General features: G+C 43.0%; 1 protein-coding gene across 1 annotated transcript in view; it reads left to right on the top strand.

Moving 5' to 3' along the window:
- Positions 1-14461, top strand: part of srbd1 (S1 RNA binding domain 1) — a 47641-nt gene that overhangs the window by 11064 nt on the left and 22116 nt on the right. Inside the window, exons 11-14 of the mRNA XM_030105972.1 lie at positions 244-351; positions 455-612; positions 1254-1353; positions 1469-1576. Of these exons, the coding sequence (XP_029961832.1) occupies positions 244-351; positions 455-612; positions 1254-1353; positions 1469-1576 (474 nt within the window). The remainder of the gene's footprint in view (positions 1-243; positions 352-454; positions 613-1253; positions 1354-1468; positions 1577-14461) is intronic.

The raw sequence follows: 14461 nt of genomic DNA, 5'->3' as shown, positions 1-14461 counted from the left end.
TATTTGAATTTTAAGTCAGTATATACAGCAGAAGGTTCGGCAGTAACTGTCTGTATGTCTGCAGTGTTTTAAGTGAATAAAGTTCAGTGAACTTTGAGTTATTATTCTGAATATTCTCTTATTCATGAGAATTAGGCAAATATATGTAGCTATACTGAAAATAATAGATTGTAAAAGAGAGGGGTGAAATAGAAATAATGAATATGATTTTTTTTTTTTTTTTTTTGCTTTGGATGTTTGCAGGTGGAAGCCGAAGACATTTGCAAGTGAACAGCTACATGCAATTCTCAGGAATGCAGTGGAGGATTCCTATAAACGGCTAATTCTGCCTTTCCTCAGTCGAAGTTACAGGTATTTGAAGTGATTTAAGAGCATGTTTCTGCTCTCCTATCTTCCTTTCTTTAAACCTCATTGTCTCCTTTCTTACTTCTCTCTGGCCTTCTCCTCTCTTTAGGACTAAACTGACGACTGCAGCGGAGAAGGAGTCCATCGCCATGTTTGCGAGGAACCTGCGTAAGCTGCTGCTGGCGTGCCCGGTCCGGGGCTGCGTCCTCATGGGGGTGGACCCCGGCTTCAGACACGGCTGCAAGCTGGCCATCCTGTCTCCCACCAGTGAGTAGACCACGAAGAGGTCTGGGTGTGGGAGTCAGGATCACTTTCACATTCAGAACGGTTTGCGCTGCGCATTTTAAACAGAAAGTGTTGCTGAATGCTGCTACTAACAGATATATACGTTGCACCTGAAGGTGTGTGCCTGAGCAGCAGCAGCAGTAGTAGATGCCAGCTGGCACGGTCCTGGTGGGTGAATTGTCTGTGTCCGCTTCAATTTCCTGTAGCTCCTCTGTAGCGTCTCTCAGCAGGTGTGGCCCCACGCTGAGCGAGGGGACTTCCCACCCTCTGGGTGACTGATTGCGTGGCCACAAGTCCCGCTGACCCACTTACAGCAGGCGGACGCAGGCATACATCAGGCGTCAGGTCCGGCACGGTGTGGTCCCGGCTCCGGAGGCTCCACGCTCGCGTCTCGTCCTGACAGAGCTGTCCCTTCACATCCACCCTCCTCCTCCCAGGAAGCAGCGAAGTGGCAGCAGCCGGGCGTCCTGTGGCGGCTCAGACGCCGCACGTTCTGTTGAAATGGTTTCGTTAGACGCTGCTGCCTCGTTAGCGTACGGTGCAGAGATATGAGCTTAGCTTGATGAGCCTGCTTGTCTTTGTCGTACGCCGTCGGTGACAGTGTGTTTCTTTTGTGCTCTCAGGTCAGATTCTTCATACGGATGTGGTGTACCTGCACAGCTCCGGCCCCTCGGCCCACCAGAGAGAAGCAGACAAGCTGCGTCACCTCATGATCAAGCACAAGTACTGCTTGCCGTCTCTGAATCGTCCCAGTTCTCTGAAAATGTGTTTTAAAGCATCCTGAGCTAAATTGTGAGAGTGAAATTCTGAGCCTCTTGCTTCTTTTTGCCCACATTAGCTGCACCAAAGTTGTCATCGGCAATGGGACAGCTTGTCGTGAAACCGAGTCCTTCTTCTCCGACCTCATCTCCAAGCGTTACTTTCACCCTCTGGATGTTTCTTACTGGTAAGGTCTTTGTCCACTGTGTACTACAGTAGCACTTCATTACTCATGTCCCTGAAAGAAAACACAGAACACGCATGAAATAATGGTTTTGTTGTGCAAAAACAATGATGAGGATGCTTTTGTTTATAGCCAGCTGGGTAGACTCCTCACTCCTCTGAGTGTAGAAAATGCACGTATTCAGCAGTGATTAAGTATTTAGCAATAATGTGTAGATTTTTATACCCAAAAATAGGACTAGATAACCGTTCTTTTTTCTGCTTTGTCTCTTCCAACCCTGGTGAAGACAGGATCAGGAACACGCGTTGTACATCAGCTCTGATAATCTACAGGAAAATGACAGGATAGATGACTATTTCCTCCACCATTGCTCTCTGTTTTATTATTCTTAGGAAAAAATCTGATGTATTCCACATGATTTTATGCACTTTTATGCAACGCTGTTGCACAGAGTGATTGAAGCTCTTATCTAAGAAAGATTCACTTAACACAGTACACTTCACTGTGCGTCACTGAGTTGTTCAGAGTTGTTTATAAAGTTATCACTCAAAATACCAATAAGACTTGTTGGTGTGACACGAGGTTTGGTTTGATTGTTGGCATTTTCCTTCACTATATTTGGTCAGATGTGGACAGAACTCATTGAACTACTGGAGCCTTTCCAGATCAACACGATTTGCATTTATGAGTGTTCCATGTTTACTACATGGAATACCTACATTTTCTCTGCCTTAAATGGGCAGATAGATACAAATGGAGCCTTCTGTGAATATTCTGTTTTTCATTTTGAGTCATTTCCAGCTGGCTTGCGGATGTGTAGCATGCTTTGTAATACCACTGATGACCTGTGGGGGCAGTGTTGTGCTGTGTAGCGCATGCATGACCAGAGAAAGGAACAAAGAAAATAACTTGGAAGAGGAGGAAGGACTGTGTGAATGTGTGTGTGGATACAAATATACTTACCTGCAACATTGCTTCGTAGTGACATCGAGGAAAAGAAGCTTCAGATGACTTATGTGGACATTTTATAAATGTCTCTACTGGAAAAGTTGGAAACATAACACAACAAATCATTTTAAATGCTTCTTGAGGCACAAATTCCTATTTTAGCAGTTTTTAACCTGTTACGTTGATGTTTTGTGCAGAAACATTCCCCCACATCAGCAGTGTGCTCCGTCCTCCACTTGAAGCACTGATTCACAAACCCAGCAGTGTGAAGCTCGCATGCTAGTTATGAGGGCAGAGATACGAGCTGCAAACAGACTTCATTTCACCTTTGATGGAACCGTTCCCACAGTTCAGGGAGCTGCTTATACACTCGTTCTTACTTGTCTCGGTGTCTTCACTCCACGGATGAATGGTTTGTTTTACCAGCCAGACGTGACAGGTGTGAACACACCTCTCAATCAGACATATGCTTAAACAGCCCTTTTGTGCCATTAGTGAAGAGTCAGTGCTAAGTTTGAACCTGATATCATCAAGAGAAAAAGAGTTGGACAAAAGGTTTTTATTGGAATGAAAGACAGTAATGGAGGGGGAATAAGGACGTTCTAGTAGAAGTACAGAACATTAAAGAAAGGCGAGCAGGAGGACGAGGAATGTCAGAGCAAATGGAAGTATGTGTGGGAGCGAGAAAACGGGACACAGATGGAGAGAGAGACAAATTCGAGTGCGTCCTCAAGTGAATATTGTCTATTAAGGCCATCTGGACTTTGTTACACGTCGGCTCAATTAAAGAGACGTTTTGTGGTCCATTCCGTGTCTCAAACCAGGCCCGGTCCAAACTTAAGAACACAAGAGAGCCCAGCACCTCTGTCCAAGCATAATAACCACCGGCCTCTCCTCGCTCCGTCTCCGCCGCTCTGCGCTCGCTTCCATGTGTGTTTGTTGATTTGAGGTTAGCCGTGGGACCACAGCCTAAACTGATGGGGAGCTGTACGTGAACATGTTTGGAGAAGTTTCCTAAGTGTGTTTGAGTGCACACACACACACACACACACACACACACACACACACTCTCGCACACACCCAGGCAGACTTCAGGGGTCACACCTCTGGAGAGATCGTCCATATTTGTTCTCTAACGTTACGTTTTCTGTCCACTTCCAAGAACAGAAACCGTCAAAGGAAGGCGTTTATTAAGTTACTGTCCGCTTGATTATTTTCACGACAGACATTTTTATTTTATTTGAGCAAATTCAGAGCAGCTAGAAAATTCACATCTTGATATAATGTCTCTCTTGTTCAGTTTTTTTTTGCTGCAGCTGTTGGCTTTCATGCTTTCAGCAGTACAGAAGAATGTGGGACTTCTGTTTGATGTGGCGCTAGCCGAATGTCCCATATCACCAAATAAGATTAAAACTACATTTTTGCAGCACGTAGCACATGTGTTAATAGTCTGCCTTTCAGTGTGGCTTGTGGAAATAAAAGCTTTAGTAAGTGCATGAACTTTTGGAGTTCAGAAAGATGTTTTTTTTTTTTTTTTCCTTGTTCCCCCCCCCCCCATCAGCCATCTAAATGTGGTTGTTGTTATCCAGATGATTTTGCTCCAGGCTCCTGGTCTTCTGTCTTGCTTTGGTTTGTTTGGACTGAGGCTGGTGCAGGCTCAGAAACCAGAGATATCCCCAGGAGTTTTCCCTTTCTATTATTTCTCTTGCATGTTCTTCCTGTTTTTCTATTTTCTACGTTAACTTGTTTTCTGTCTTTTTTCCATTTTTGTCTTCTTTGCTGTCGCCTCTACTACCACCTCTTCCTTCACCACGTTTTAGTTTAAATATGACATTCAGTTATTTCCTCTGTGAAACTATGAGGTGTGTTCTTGAAAAGTCTTGTATTCTAAATCGTTCTGAATCCGCCCGTTCCCTTAAAGGTGGATTTCTCCTTGACGTCTCTGTGCAGTCAGAGCATCGTTTCACTTTGAGTGTATGTGCAGTATATGGGTGGGGTTGGATTTAAACTTTTTTTTTTTTAACTCTATTTAGAGTCTTATCATTAAAAGGACAATGTAATATATGAATCACGTTTTTGTGAGGGTGCAGAAGAAGCAGGACAAATCTGAGGGTCAGCAGGATGCCTTTTCCCTGCTTTGTTTTCTTTTTTTTACTGAAATGTTTCAAAAACCATGTTAAGCAGTGAGTTAGCTGCTAAATCTAATAATTAATAATCATAAAATAACATCTGTATAACAGAAGTTTAATAGAACCACATTAAATTAAAACATAAGATTCACTACATATTAACTGACTAAAACTTGTCATTTTCCACTTTTGAGTCCTTTTAAAAGTTATTGCAGTGTAAGATTGTTTCAGCATCATTATTAACTGATTTAACATACTTTTTGTGATGACATTCAACTTGTGCCATAAAACTTCCAAAAACTCAGCAACAGATAGAAATGGATCCGTTCAGAAATTGGCTTGTTTGTTCAGTTTGAGGCTAAATTCCAGCAGGTCCACAGTTTCCATTTTTACCCTTGTCTTATTTTCCTTGCATCCCATCGCTTTTCACTTTCGCATTTTTTTTTTTTTTTTTTTTAATTGATGGAAAGCACATTGGATCCCCTCAGGTACAGAATGTATTATCCAAATAAATGCGCTTTGCCCTGCAGAGATGTTTTCCAGCTGAAGTTGTACATACCTGCTTTGCAGATAAATCAGCAATGTTTGTTTATTTACCATTTTCGTTTAAAAGACCTCTGGGAGAGCGTTGGCCTCTAATGTCCCAAATGTGATCAGAATAGCAGAGCGGTGATGAGCAGAGGTCAGGCGTGGACGAGTGACCCCAAGGAGCGACGGTTGCTGCCGACTATGAGGGTCTCACTCCCCTGCTGACCGACCCACAGTTGACCCTGACTTGCCATTAAAGAAGCCTCATTACTACAACAGGGAAGATGATGGAAATGACAGAGGATAGCTATGTAGCATCGAACCCAGCGAGGGGCCGCAGTGCTCGCTGTGAATCTCCCCAGTGCGATTAATTAATTGACCCACTTTCTGTTTTGCAAGTTTCTGCTTTTACATTCTATATCCATCAGTATTTGCATGCTGACGTAAACTCAAGCAGGTCCCGATAGTCTTTGACCTGTGGGGCCAGACTGTGTTTTAGGGCATCTGCGTATCATGATGGAAAAAAAAAGCCACCATCTTGGACAGATTATTGCTGACGTGTTTGTGAGTGAAGCAGGTGAAAAAGTACTTTTTATGAAGGATCACGCTGTAAGTGAGTAGCGGTGTAGAAAGTGTTTTTTTTCCCAGGGAATTCTGTGGTCTTTGAGGTGTTACACGGGCGCGGTTCATTTGACTCTGTGTCTTTATGTACCTATGCAAACACGTACTTGTGATTGTAATTAGGCCCGCTTCCTCCTCCTCCTCCTCCTCCTCCTCCTCCTCCTCCTCCTCCTCCTCGGTCAGCCTTCACTGCGCGGCAGTTCATTAAAGTCCTCGGCTTCATTTGCACCGTCTGCTTCCTGTCTCCCTCTGAGCCTTCATTGTGTCACCACCCCCACCCTCCTCCACCCGCCCGTCTCTCCTTCCCTCCGCTGCTCTCCGTCCTTCTGCCTCACTGCTCAGCTGGAATGACAGCCAGAAATGGCAGCCTGCGGGACATCCTCAGTTGTATTTTGTGTGTGTGTGGTGTGTGTGTGTGTGTACACACTTGCATCATGGCCTCAGTCCTGTTTGAGTAGACTCATCGTACTCACAGCTTCACTCTTCCATCGTTTTTTGAAGTGCTGCCCTTTTCACAAAAACACACCAATTCCACTGATTTGTGTCAAATTACAGTACTTTATGATCTGTATACCAAGGTGTCCTGCTGAATCATCTGAATTTTTTATTGCACATGTCTGCAGAAGTAGATAATCTATCAAATTACAAGTATTAATCAGAAACTCATGCTTCTGTGTAATTGTATTATTTTAGAATGATCTGTTGCTGCTTGGTGGTTTAGTGGTTTTGATTGACAGAACATCTGCTGTTTGGGGCCTTTTTTCTGTGATATTTGCATTTTTTTACAAGCTAATGTGTCTAAGTATTTTCTGGCTGTCTGTCTCTCTGTGGGACTGTTGACCTGGTGACTCAGCGGAGCTCGGCTCCTGCACCCGTGACCCTGAATCTCAGCCACTGGAGGCTGCATGCATGCAGGTTTTGTCAATAACCATTCCTGACAAGATGGATGCGTATTACTTCAACATTTCACATACTTTATTTTAAAATTGTCTTCTTGAAAGCCAAAAGAAGAAAAATAATAATTGGAGAAGACTACGGATAGACGATACACCAGCTGGCTGATGTATCGGGCCGATATTTGAGTTTTTTACTTGCTGTATTGGCCCGAATATAAGACGGCTCTGATTATAAGACAACCCCTATTTTTCAACTATCATTTTGTGAAAATAAAAATATGTTGGAGACAATGTTACTCATAAAACAACTTTTTATTGTGCAATTACTCTAGGAAAACTCACAACAGGGACATCATTTCCTGTGATTTAAGATCAAGAAAAACTACTGCAGTATTAAATAAAAAACTATATTCCCTTTCTCAAAATCTGAGGCTATGACTCGGTGAATAAGCAACAAATAAGTACCCTCAAAGGTTCAATAACTGCATTAATGATGTAAATAACTTGTTTGTTCACTTGTCTAGAGTTCCAGGTCCTTCGTTCCAGATGGTCACGTTCCTCCATTTTCCATCAGATCACTTTGACCACAGATGTCATATGACTGTGGTGCTTCATTTGCTTTCTGGTCACCGGTTCTTTGGTTCCATCTGGCGGCGTGGATGTGAAACGACAATCTAGTCCTCGACTATAGTCGTTCCTCACTTTGGAGAATACGGTTTCTGGGGAAAAAAAAAAAGTCTTATATTCGGGCCAATACAGTGTATCAGCACTGGCCAAACATTTGTGTATAATTACGCTGTAACACGCATGTAATTACACTAATATGCATGTAATTACACTAATACACATGTTATGTTGTAACACGCATGTAATTGTACTAACACATGTAATTACGCTGTGGCACACATTTAATTATAATCAAACAAATGTAATTACACTAACATGCATGTTATTGCACTGTAACACACATGTTATTATGCTGTAACACACATGTTATTGCGCTGTACCATGCATGTAATTACACTTTTTTTGCATGTAATTACACTAATACGCATGTTATTACGCTGTAACACACATAATTACGCTAATACACATGTAATTACACTAATTACTTCATGTTATAGGCGTAATAACATGCGTGTTAGTGTATTTATATGCATGTTACAGCATAATAACATTTGTATTAGTGTAATTACACGCGTTAATTATAATTACATGTGTGTAATTATGCCGTTACGCGCATGTAATTACACTAACACGCATATAATTACATTAACGCGCATGTCATTACGCTGCAACACGCATGTAATTACACTAAAATGCATGTAATTACTCTAATGTGCATGTTATTATGCTGTAACATGCATGTAATTACACTAACTACATGCATGTTATAAGTGTAATAACATGCGTGTTAGTGTATTTATATGCATGTTACAGCATAATAACATTTGTATTAGTGTAATTACATGCGTTAATTATAATTACATGCGTGTAATTACGCTGTAACGCGCATGTAATTATACTTTAGAACCATGCAATGTGCATGTAATTATGCCGTTACGCGCTTGTAATTACACTAACACGCATATAATTACATTAACGCGCATGTCATTACGCTGCAACACGCATGTAATTACACTAATGCGCATGTTATTACGCTGTGACACGCATGTAATTACACTAACACACGTTATTACACTGAGAACACGCATGTTATTACACTGACACACATGTTATTACACTGAGAACATGCATGTAATTACTTTAGAAGGCAGGTAATTACGCTGTAATATGCATGTAATTACATTTTCACATGCATGTCATTACACTGTAGCATTCATGTAATTACACCTTAAAAGGCATGTAATACTGTAACATGCATGGAATTACACTAACATAACATGCAATACATTTAAACCAGAAGCTACACCATTACAACCACTAATTACAGCATTACAACCATTAAGTACAGCATTAAACCATTAATTACAACATTAAAACCATAATAACACCATTAACTACAACATTAAAGACCACCTGCTGATCCTGCAATCCTCTCTGGATCTTATACTAGACATGGCATTCATTCATTTGTTTTTTTTCTTTAAAGGTTAATTTAGCTGACTTGACACTAAGATGACGTAAAAATAAAAATGTTGGTGAGAAGTATAGTCAGTAGTCAATCAGGATTATTTAGGAATCCAAATAGCTCATATTAAATCTCTCAGCTTCTCCATTGCTGTAGACATCAAAGTCAACTTCCACGATTTAAGTGAAGTGAACTTTTCTGGACGAGCAGCGTCCTGCTGAGCATTTCTCCAGCATGCAGCGTCATTAAGATGACACAGTTTTCTGCGGCGATGATGAGCCTCACTGATAATACATCAAGTTATTTGCAATACCGCTGTGTCAAGATAATTTAAAGACCTCCCGCTGCTTTCAAGACCAAACAGACTGCAAAAGATCAAGTCTCCCGATAAGTGCAATGCTTAAATTTACTTGGCTTGAATGGAAATTGTTCTCTTTTTAAAACAGCAAAACAAAAAAAAAAAGCCAGTCCAAGCATACAAAAGACACGAGAAAGACCTAAACATGTGCATTTGGAAATGTGGAGGTGCAAATCAAATAATGTTTCAAGCTGTATAAAATAGAAACTATCATGTGAATTTCTGCATTAAATTAGATATTCATATAATCCCTTTGGAATAGTTAGAACCGTTTACGACATGACGACAAGCAAACATCAAAAAGTCGAAACCCTCCAAAATGACGCTCAATCTCCAGCAATGTTGTCGACACCTATAAAAACTAACACACCGACAGATGATTTAATCCTTTGACTAAACTTGCACTCCAAAAGAAATACTTTTTTTGTTGCAGGCAAACTACATATGTTCAGTTAATCGAGTATTTAGGGATAAAGATGATTAAAATTTTTTTTTAAAAAAATCCAGTTTTTTTATTTTCAAATGTGAAATGCAGTTGTGTGAGGTGACGTTAGCTTTGAGAATCATTCTGAAATGTTTACTTTTATTTCAGGGAAGGGAATTTCACAGTTGGAAACCATTTAGATATTTTTTTGCCGTTCAAACGTGAAAAGTTTTCCTCCTCCGAGTTCCTTGTCAACATATCAGTGGCAGCATAGGAGCAAACAGTGTCCAAAGCAACAGTCTTTACGTTCTTTAAGAACTGAGGAGAACTGCACCATGCTAAACAACCAGAAGGGAGAAATACTCCAAGTTTTACCTGCTTGAAACTAGTTGAAATACGGTTTGATCTCACAAGTTTCATCAATGATGTCAATCACTGCTTTATTATGTCTGATGTGAGATATTGTTTCTGAATAAGGTGATTGTGTTTAGCTGTAACAAGCTGAGGACAAGATTCTGTGGAGTAAGGTTAGTTAGATCTTTGGGCGATGATGAGGATGATGATGATACGCACATACATGACAACAGCTGAAGGCAAAGAGAAACAACATCCGGTTTCTTGACCACTTGCTCTGCCGCTCCTGAAGGCAGTGAAATGTGAAATTGTTGTCCAGTCTGCTCTGGGTTGAGATTTCTACATACGAATTCATTGTTATTTCCCTCAGATATTCATACTCAAGACGTCTCTGCCAGCTATACAAGTCGCAGCAGTAGAAAACCTCCTCAGCCAGCCGGCGGTGTTTGCCCGCGCTGCTGCACAGACATGCTTAGAAGGAGTCCTTGACCGTCCCGCCCTCCAGCTGCCTCCTGATAGGATGAGATCATTATTACTGGCTAGCTGATGGACCTGGAGGACAGTGGTGCAGACTAGGTTCCTGACTGAGTGTGTGTGTGTGTGTGTGTGTGTGTGTGTGTGTGTATTCCCTGTCGTGTCCTGCGTCCAGGCATTCTCCCAGGGCCAATCTGAGAGAGTGATGAACATACAGTGGCAGGACCGGCGATGACTGAGTGAGATCCAAGCTCTCAGGCCTCACTGAAGGTCTGAAGGTTGGATAGAGAGAGGTGCAAAGGGACAGATGGATTTTGCAGGCATGGAAAGGCCTCATGTGGCTGAGGGCTGCATCTTCATTTCAGACTAGGAAAATGAACCTGTGGGTAGATGAAGACGGTTTGTCTGTGACTAAGGACAGAATGAATCGAGCTGTTGGGAAAAAAAGGAAAAAAAAGAAGAGGAAAGTCCTCATTGGCCTGCCTATATTTTTTTTAATGAAGAAGAGAGGTTTAAAATCAGCCTCGTGTCACCTTCAGTGCATCAAATGGGAAATTTCTGCCTTTAGTGGATCCTTTTTCTCTCTTCTGCTTGCTTTACTTTACAAAGTAGATATTTTATCCTCTCCTGTGATAAAATGAACGAAGTTTTAAAGGAAATGCAGAAATGAGCAGAACTTAAATCCTTTCCTATATAGTGTTCACCTAGCAAAGATATCTGATGGAGTAGGTTATATTCATCACAGAAGAGTCTCAGATGCAGTGGTAGTGTGGCGGTTTAGAGAGAATTAACCAGGGTCAACATGTTGCAGACGTCCTTTCTGTGTAGTTTGCATGTTTTGGTTCTGTGTGATACGTTGCCATCCTCCCGGTACCAAAACAGACATTCTGCCCATTTCTAAACTGATTGTTCATCATATCTCTGTTCAATATTAGTTTATTTTGACCTTAAGTCAGTGCAGAAGATGGATTTGTGAATAGCTACTTTTGTCCAGATTGTACTGGTGAGAACAGGGTGAAGGAAGTGAAAGGCTAGTGGGATGTGCATTTGTTTTGTTTCTAACAAAAAATGTAAAAGTCTTGCTGGACACGTTGCAGACAGTTTAAACTAGTACAACCAGCTTGTAAGAACTTGAATGAAAATTCGTGATGTGCTTTTTTCTTTCTTTTTTTCTGAACCAAAATCCAAGGAGTTCTCGTTTCAAATAATGTATTTCTATGCGTGTGTGCAGTTTAAAATACATTGAGAACAGGGTTTTGGCCTGGGAACTCGATATATAGATCATCCCTATCACCCTCAGCAGCCATCGCCCCTCCCTCCCTCCCTCCCTCCCTCCATCCCTCCCTCCTTCACCGGTGGTCAGCCTCTGTCCCGCCGTCGTCCCCGTCCGTCCACCCGCTGTCCTCCCTGGGGGGCCCGGTGTTCCCCGGGATGGTCTTTGCGTGTGACAAACATGTGCGATGAGTTTCTGTGACATGCCATGTGTGTGTTTGTCATTTTGGGTGGTGCGTGTGTGTGTGTGTGTGTGTGTGTGTGCGTTTGTGTGTTGCTGTGCATGCTTTCTGTGTGTGACACAGGCCTTTCCTGCTACCAGATTGACGTGAGTGTCTGTAAGGCTTTGCTCTTTTCAGACGTGCCTCACACTGGCAGTTGGAGTTTGTGTGTGTGCGCGGGTGTGTGTGTGTGCGGGTGTGTGTGTGTGTGTGCGGGTGCCTGCCTGCCTTCTAGCGCCTCGATAGAGACTGACGGCCCCTGACACCTGCCATTTGGACGCTTTTCTCTGTGAAAAATGTCATCATCTTCAGACCCGACGTGTGTGTGTGTGTGTGTGTGTGTGTGTGTGTGTGTGTGTGTGTGTGTGTGTGTGTGTGTGTGTGTGTGTGTGTGTGTGTGTGTGTGTGTGTGTGTGTGTGTGTGTGTGTGTGTGTGTGTGTGTGTGTGTGTGTGTGTGGTGTGTGTGTGTGTGTGTGTGTGTGTGTGTGTGTGTGTGTGTGTGTGTGACGGAGAGGGAGAGAGAGATATGGCACATCCCTCAATCTGACTCCCTGAGGTCAAGCTTTGCAGCTGACTGAACAATGGAGCCAAGCTGTTTGAGCGGCCGGGACACAGAATACATTTTGGGAGGTTAACATCTGACATTCCAGCTTCATGTGCGGCAGTGAAACGAGGACAGCCGAGTCGCTCCGACACACACTGGGTTGTTGGAAGCAGCAAATCCAAGAGATTGAGTTATTACAGATTTGACATCTCGGAACGTGTGTATTAGTAAGTGGTCCTTATCACATTGGGTTAAAGTAAAGTATAGCACACACTCAGCTCTTTAGAATATTTTACAAGTGTTCCGTTTCAGTCTTTGATTTCCCACCACTGTCATTAGCTGATTTTAATCTTTCCTTGTGAGGTTCTTTTCGGCTGTTACTACTTGTTCGCTCTGTATGTAAATAAAGAAAAGGTTTATTTAGCCTGCATGCTTTACTTTTTCGTTCACTGGGAAAGTTTGTTCCTCTTGCATCATTTTTGTCTTTCGTATCGGAGGAGGTGTTGATATTATTGCCCTGTTTCTCTGACCGAGGTGATGTTGATGAGCGAGTTGTGATTGAAGTCTTCTGGAGCCAGAAGGCTGCAGTGAGGTATCACCGTGTGTATCTATCTCCTCCGATGTTGGGCCTCTTCAGGGGCCGGCAGGAGACCCCGTCACCCTGTGTGTGTGTGTGCTTCAGTGTGTCACCCTCAAGGGTGTCTCCTAAACACAACCACTGGGGAAATGATAGGGGATCGAGTTTGTGACTTTGCTCCAGGGACGGGACGAGGCTGAAGACGGGCCCGTTCATTCCTGTGTGTGTATGTGTGTGTGTGTGTGTTGGTCTGTGTGTATGCAATTAAGAGAGCAAACGGATGTGCGAATAGATGATAACCCTACAGGGCCAAAAGTCACCGTGTGTGTGTTTGTGTTTGTGTCCATGCATCGACCGTCCAACCACAGACGACCTTCTGCTGGCTGCCAGGGCAATGCCCTCGCCACGCCGCCCGTCATGGACGCCGTGTCGTCGAGGGCTCAGAGCTGTATCCATGACACTGCTGTTACCCAGTTGCCCCAGCAGCAGCCTTAATTAAGTTAGACATGATAGGGGCTGTTGGCCATGGTTGTTTTGCTCCCCCTGTTCTCCTGTATAGGTTTTTTGGTATGGTTTCTTGCTTTTCTTACTTTTGTCTGCCTCATCCCTCCTCTGTCTGTCTTCCTATCTCATTTGGGTGAACTGCTCCACACACACTGAATGAGGATAGAGAAATGGTCAGGGGTGTGTAAGTCCTCGTTTAGATATGTTGTATGAGAAAGATTTGTAAGATTTGGACTGAGGTTAGACACTGATTGTCCTTCATGTATGAGACTGCATGAGCCCTCCAGCCGTGAGCCGTATATAGCCCCATATCCCACCTACTAACAGGTGGCGTAATAAAGAGATGATCAATAGTACGGCGTTCATCTGTCAGCGGTCCTAATGTTACAGCTGATCGCTGTATCGGTAGATTTTCCAACTATTACTCTCTAGTAATTACTCTGTGTGTTTCTTTGTGTGTGTGTGCGCGCGCGCGTGAGAATGAGCGTGTCGGGTTAATGACCGGCTCTGCCGTGACCTCCCTGAAGGTCATGTGCCAGTGCTCGTTAGCGGCGTCACCATGGCGATATGTCAGCTGTCAGCGCGATGGACAGCGAGCTGACAAAAAGAACAGTGGGGCGGAGGACGGGATGAATAGAGACGATGGAGGAAGAGGGAGGGGAGGACAAGTTCATTTAAATGTGATTCCCATCAGAAGGCCTCTGCCACTCCTCATTAACAAGACACTTATAATTGGCAAGGTTGTTGTGGCAAGGTCCAGGCCTCTGGGATAGTGTGTGTGTGTGTGTGTATGTGTGTGTGTGTCTTTGTTTGTTGAAGGGCCTTACTTTTGGACACAGGGGAGGTGCTGACCCCCTTGTCATATTGGTTAGCCCTGAGCAAATGACCCCCCCCCCCCTTCTTTCTTTCTTTCTTTCTTTCTTTCTTTCTCCATTCACCCGAGAG

The sequence above is a fragment of the Salarias fasciatus genome, chromosome 13 (genome assembly GCF_902148845.1).
Source record: "Salarias fasciatus chromosome 13, fSalaFa1.1, whole genome shotgun sequence".
Taxonomy (NCBI): Eukaryota; Metazoa; Chordata; class Actinopteri; order Blenniiformes; family Blenniidae; genus Salarias; species Salarias fasciatus.
Note: the sequence above shows the minus strand (reverse complement) of the source record. Positions and strands in the feature narration are given on the sequence as shown.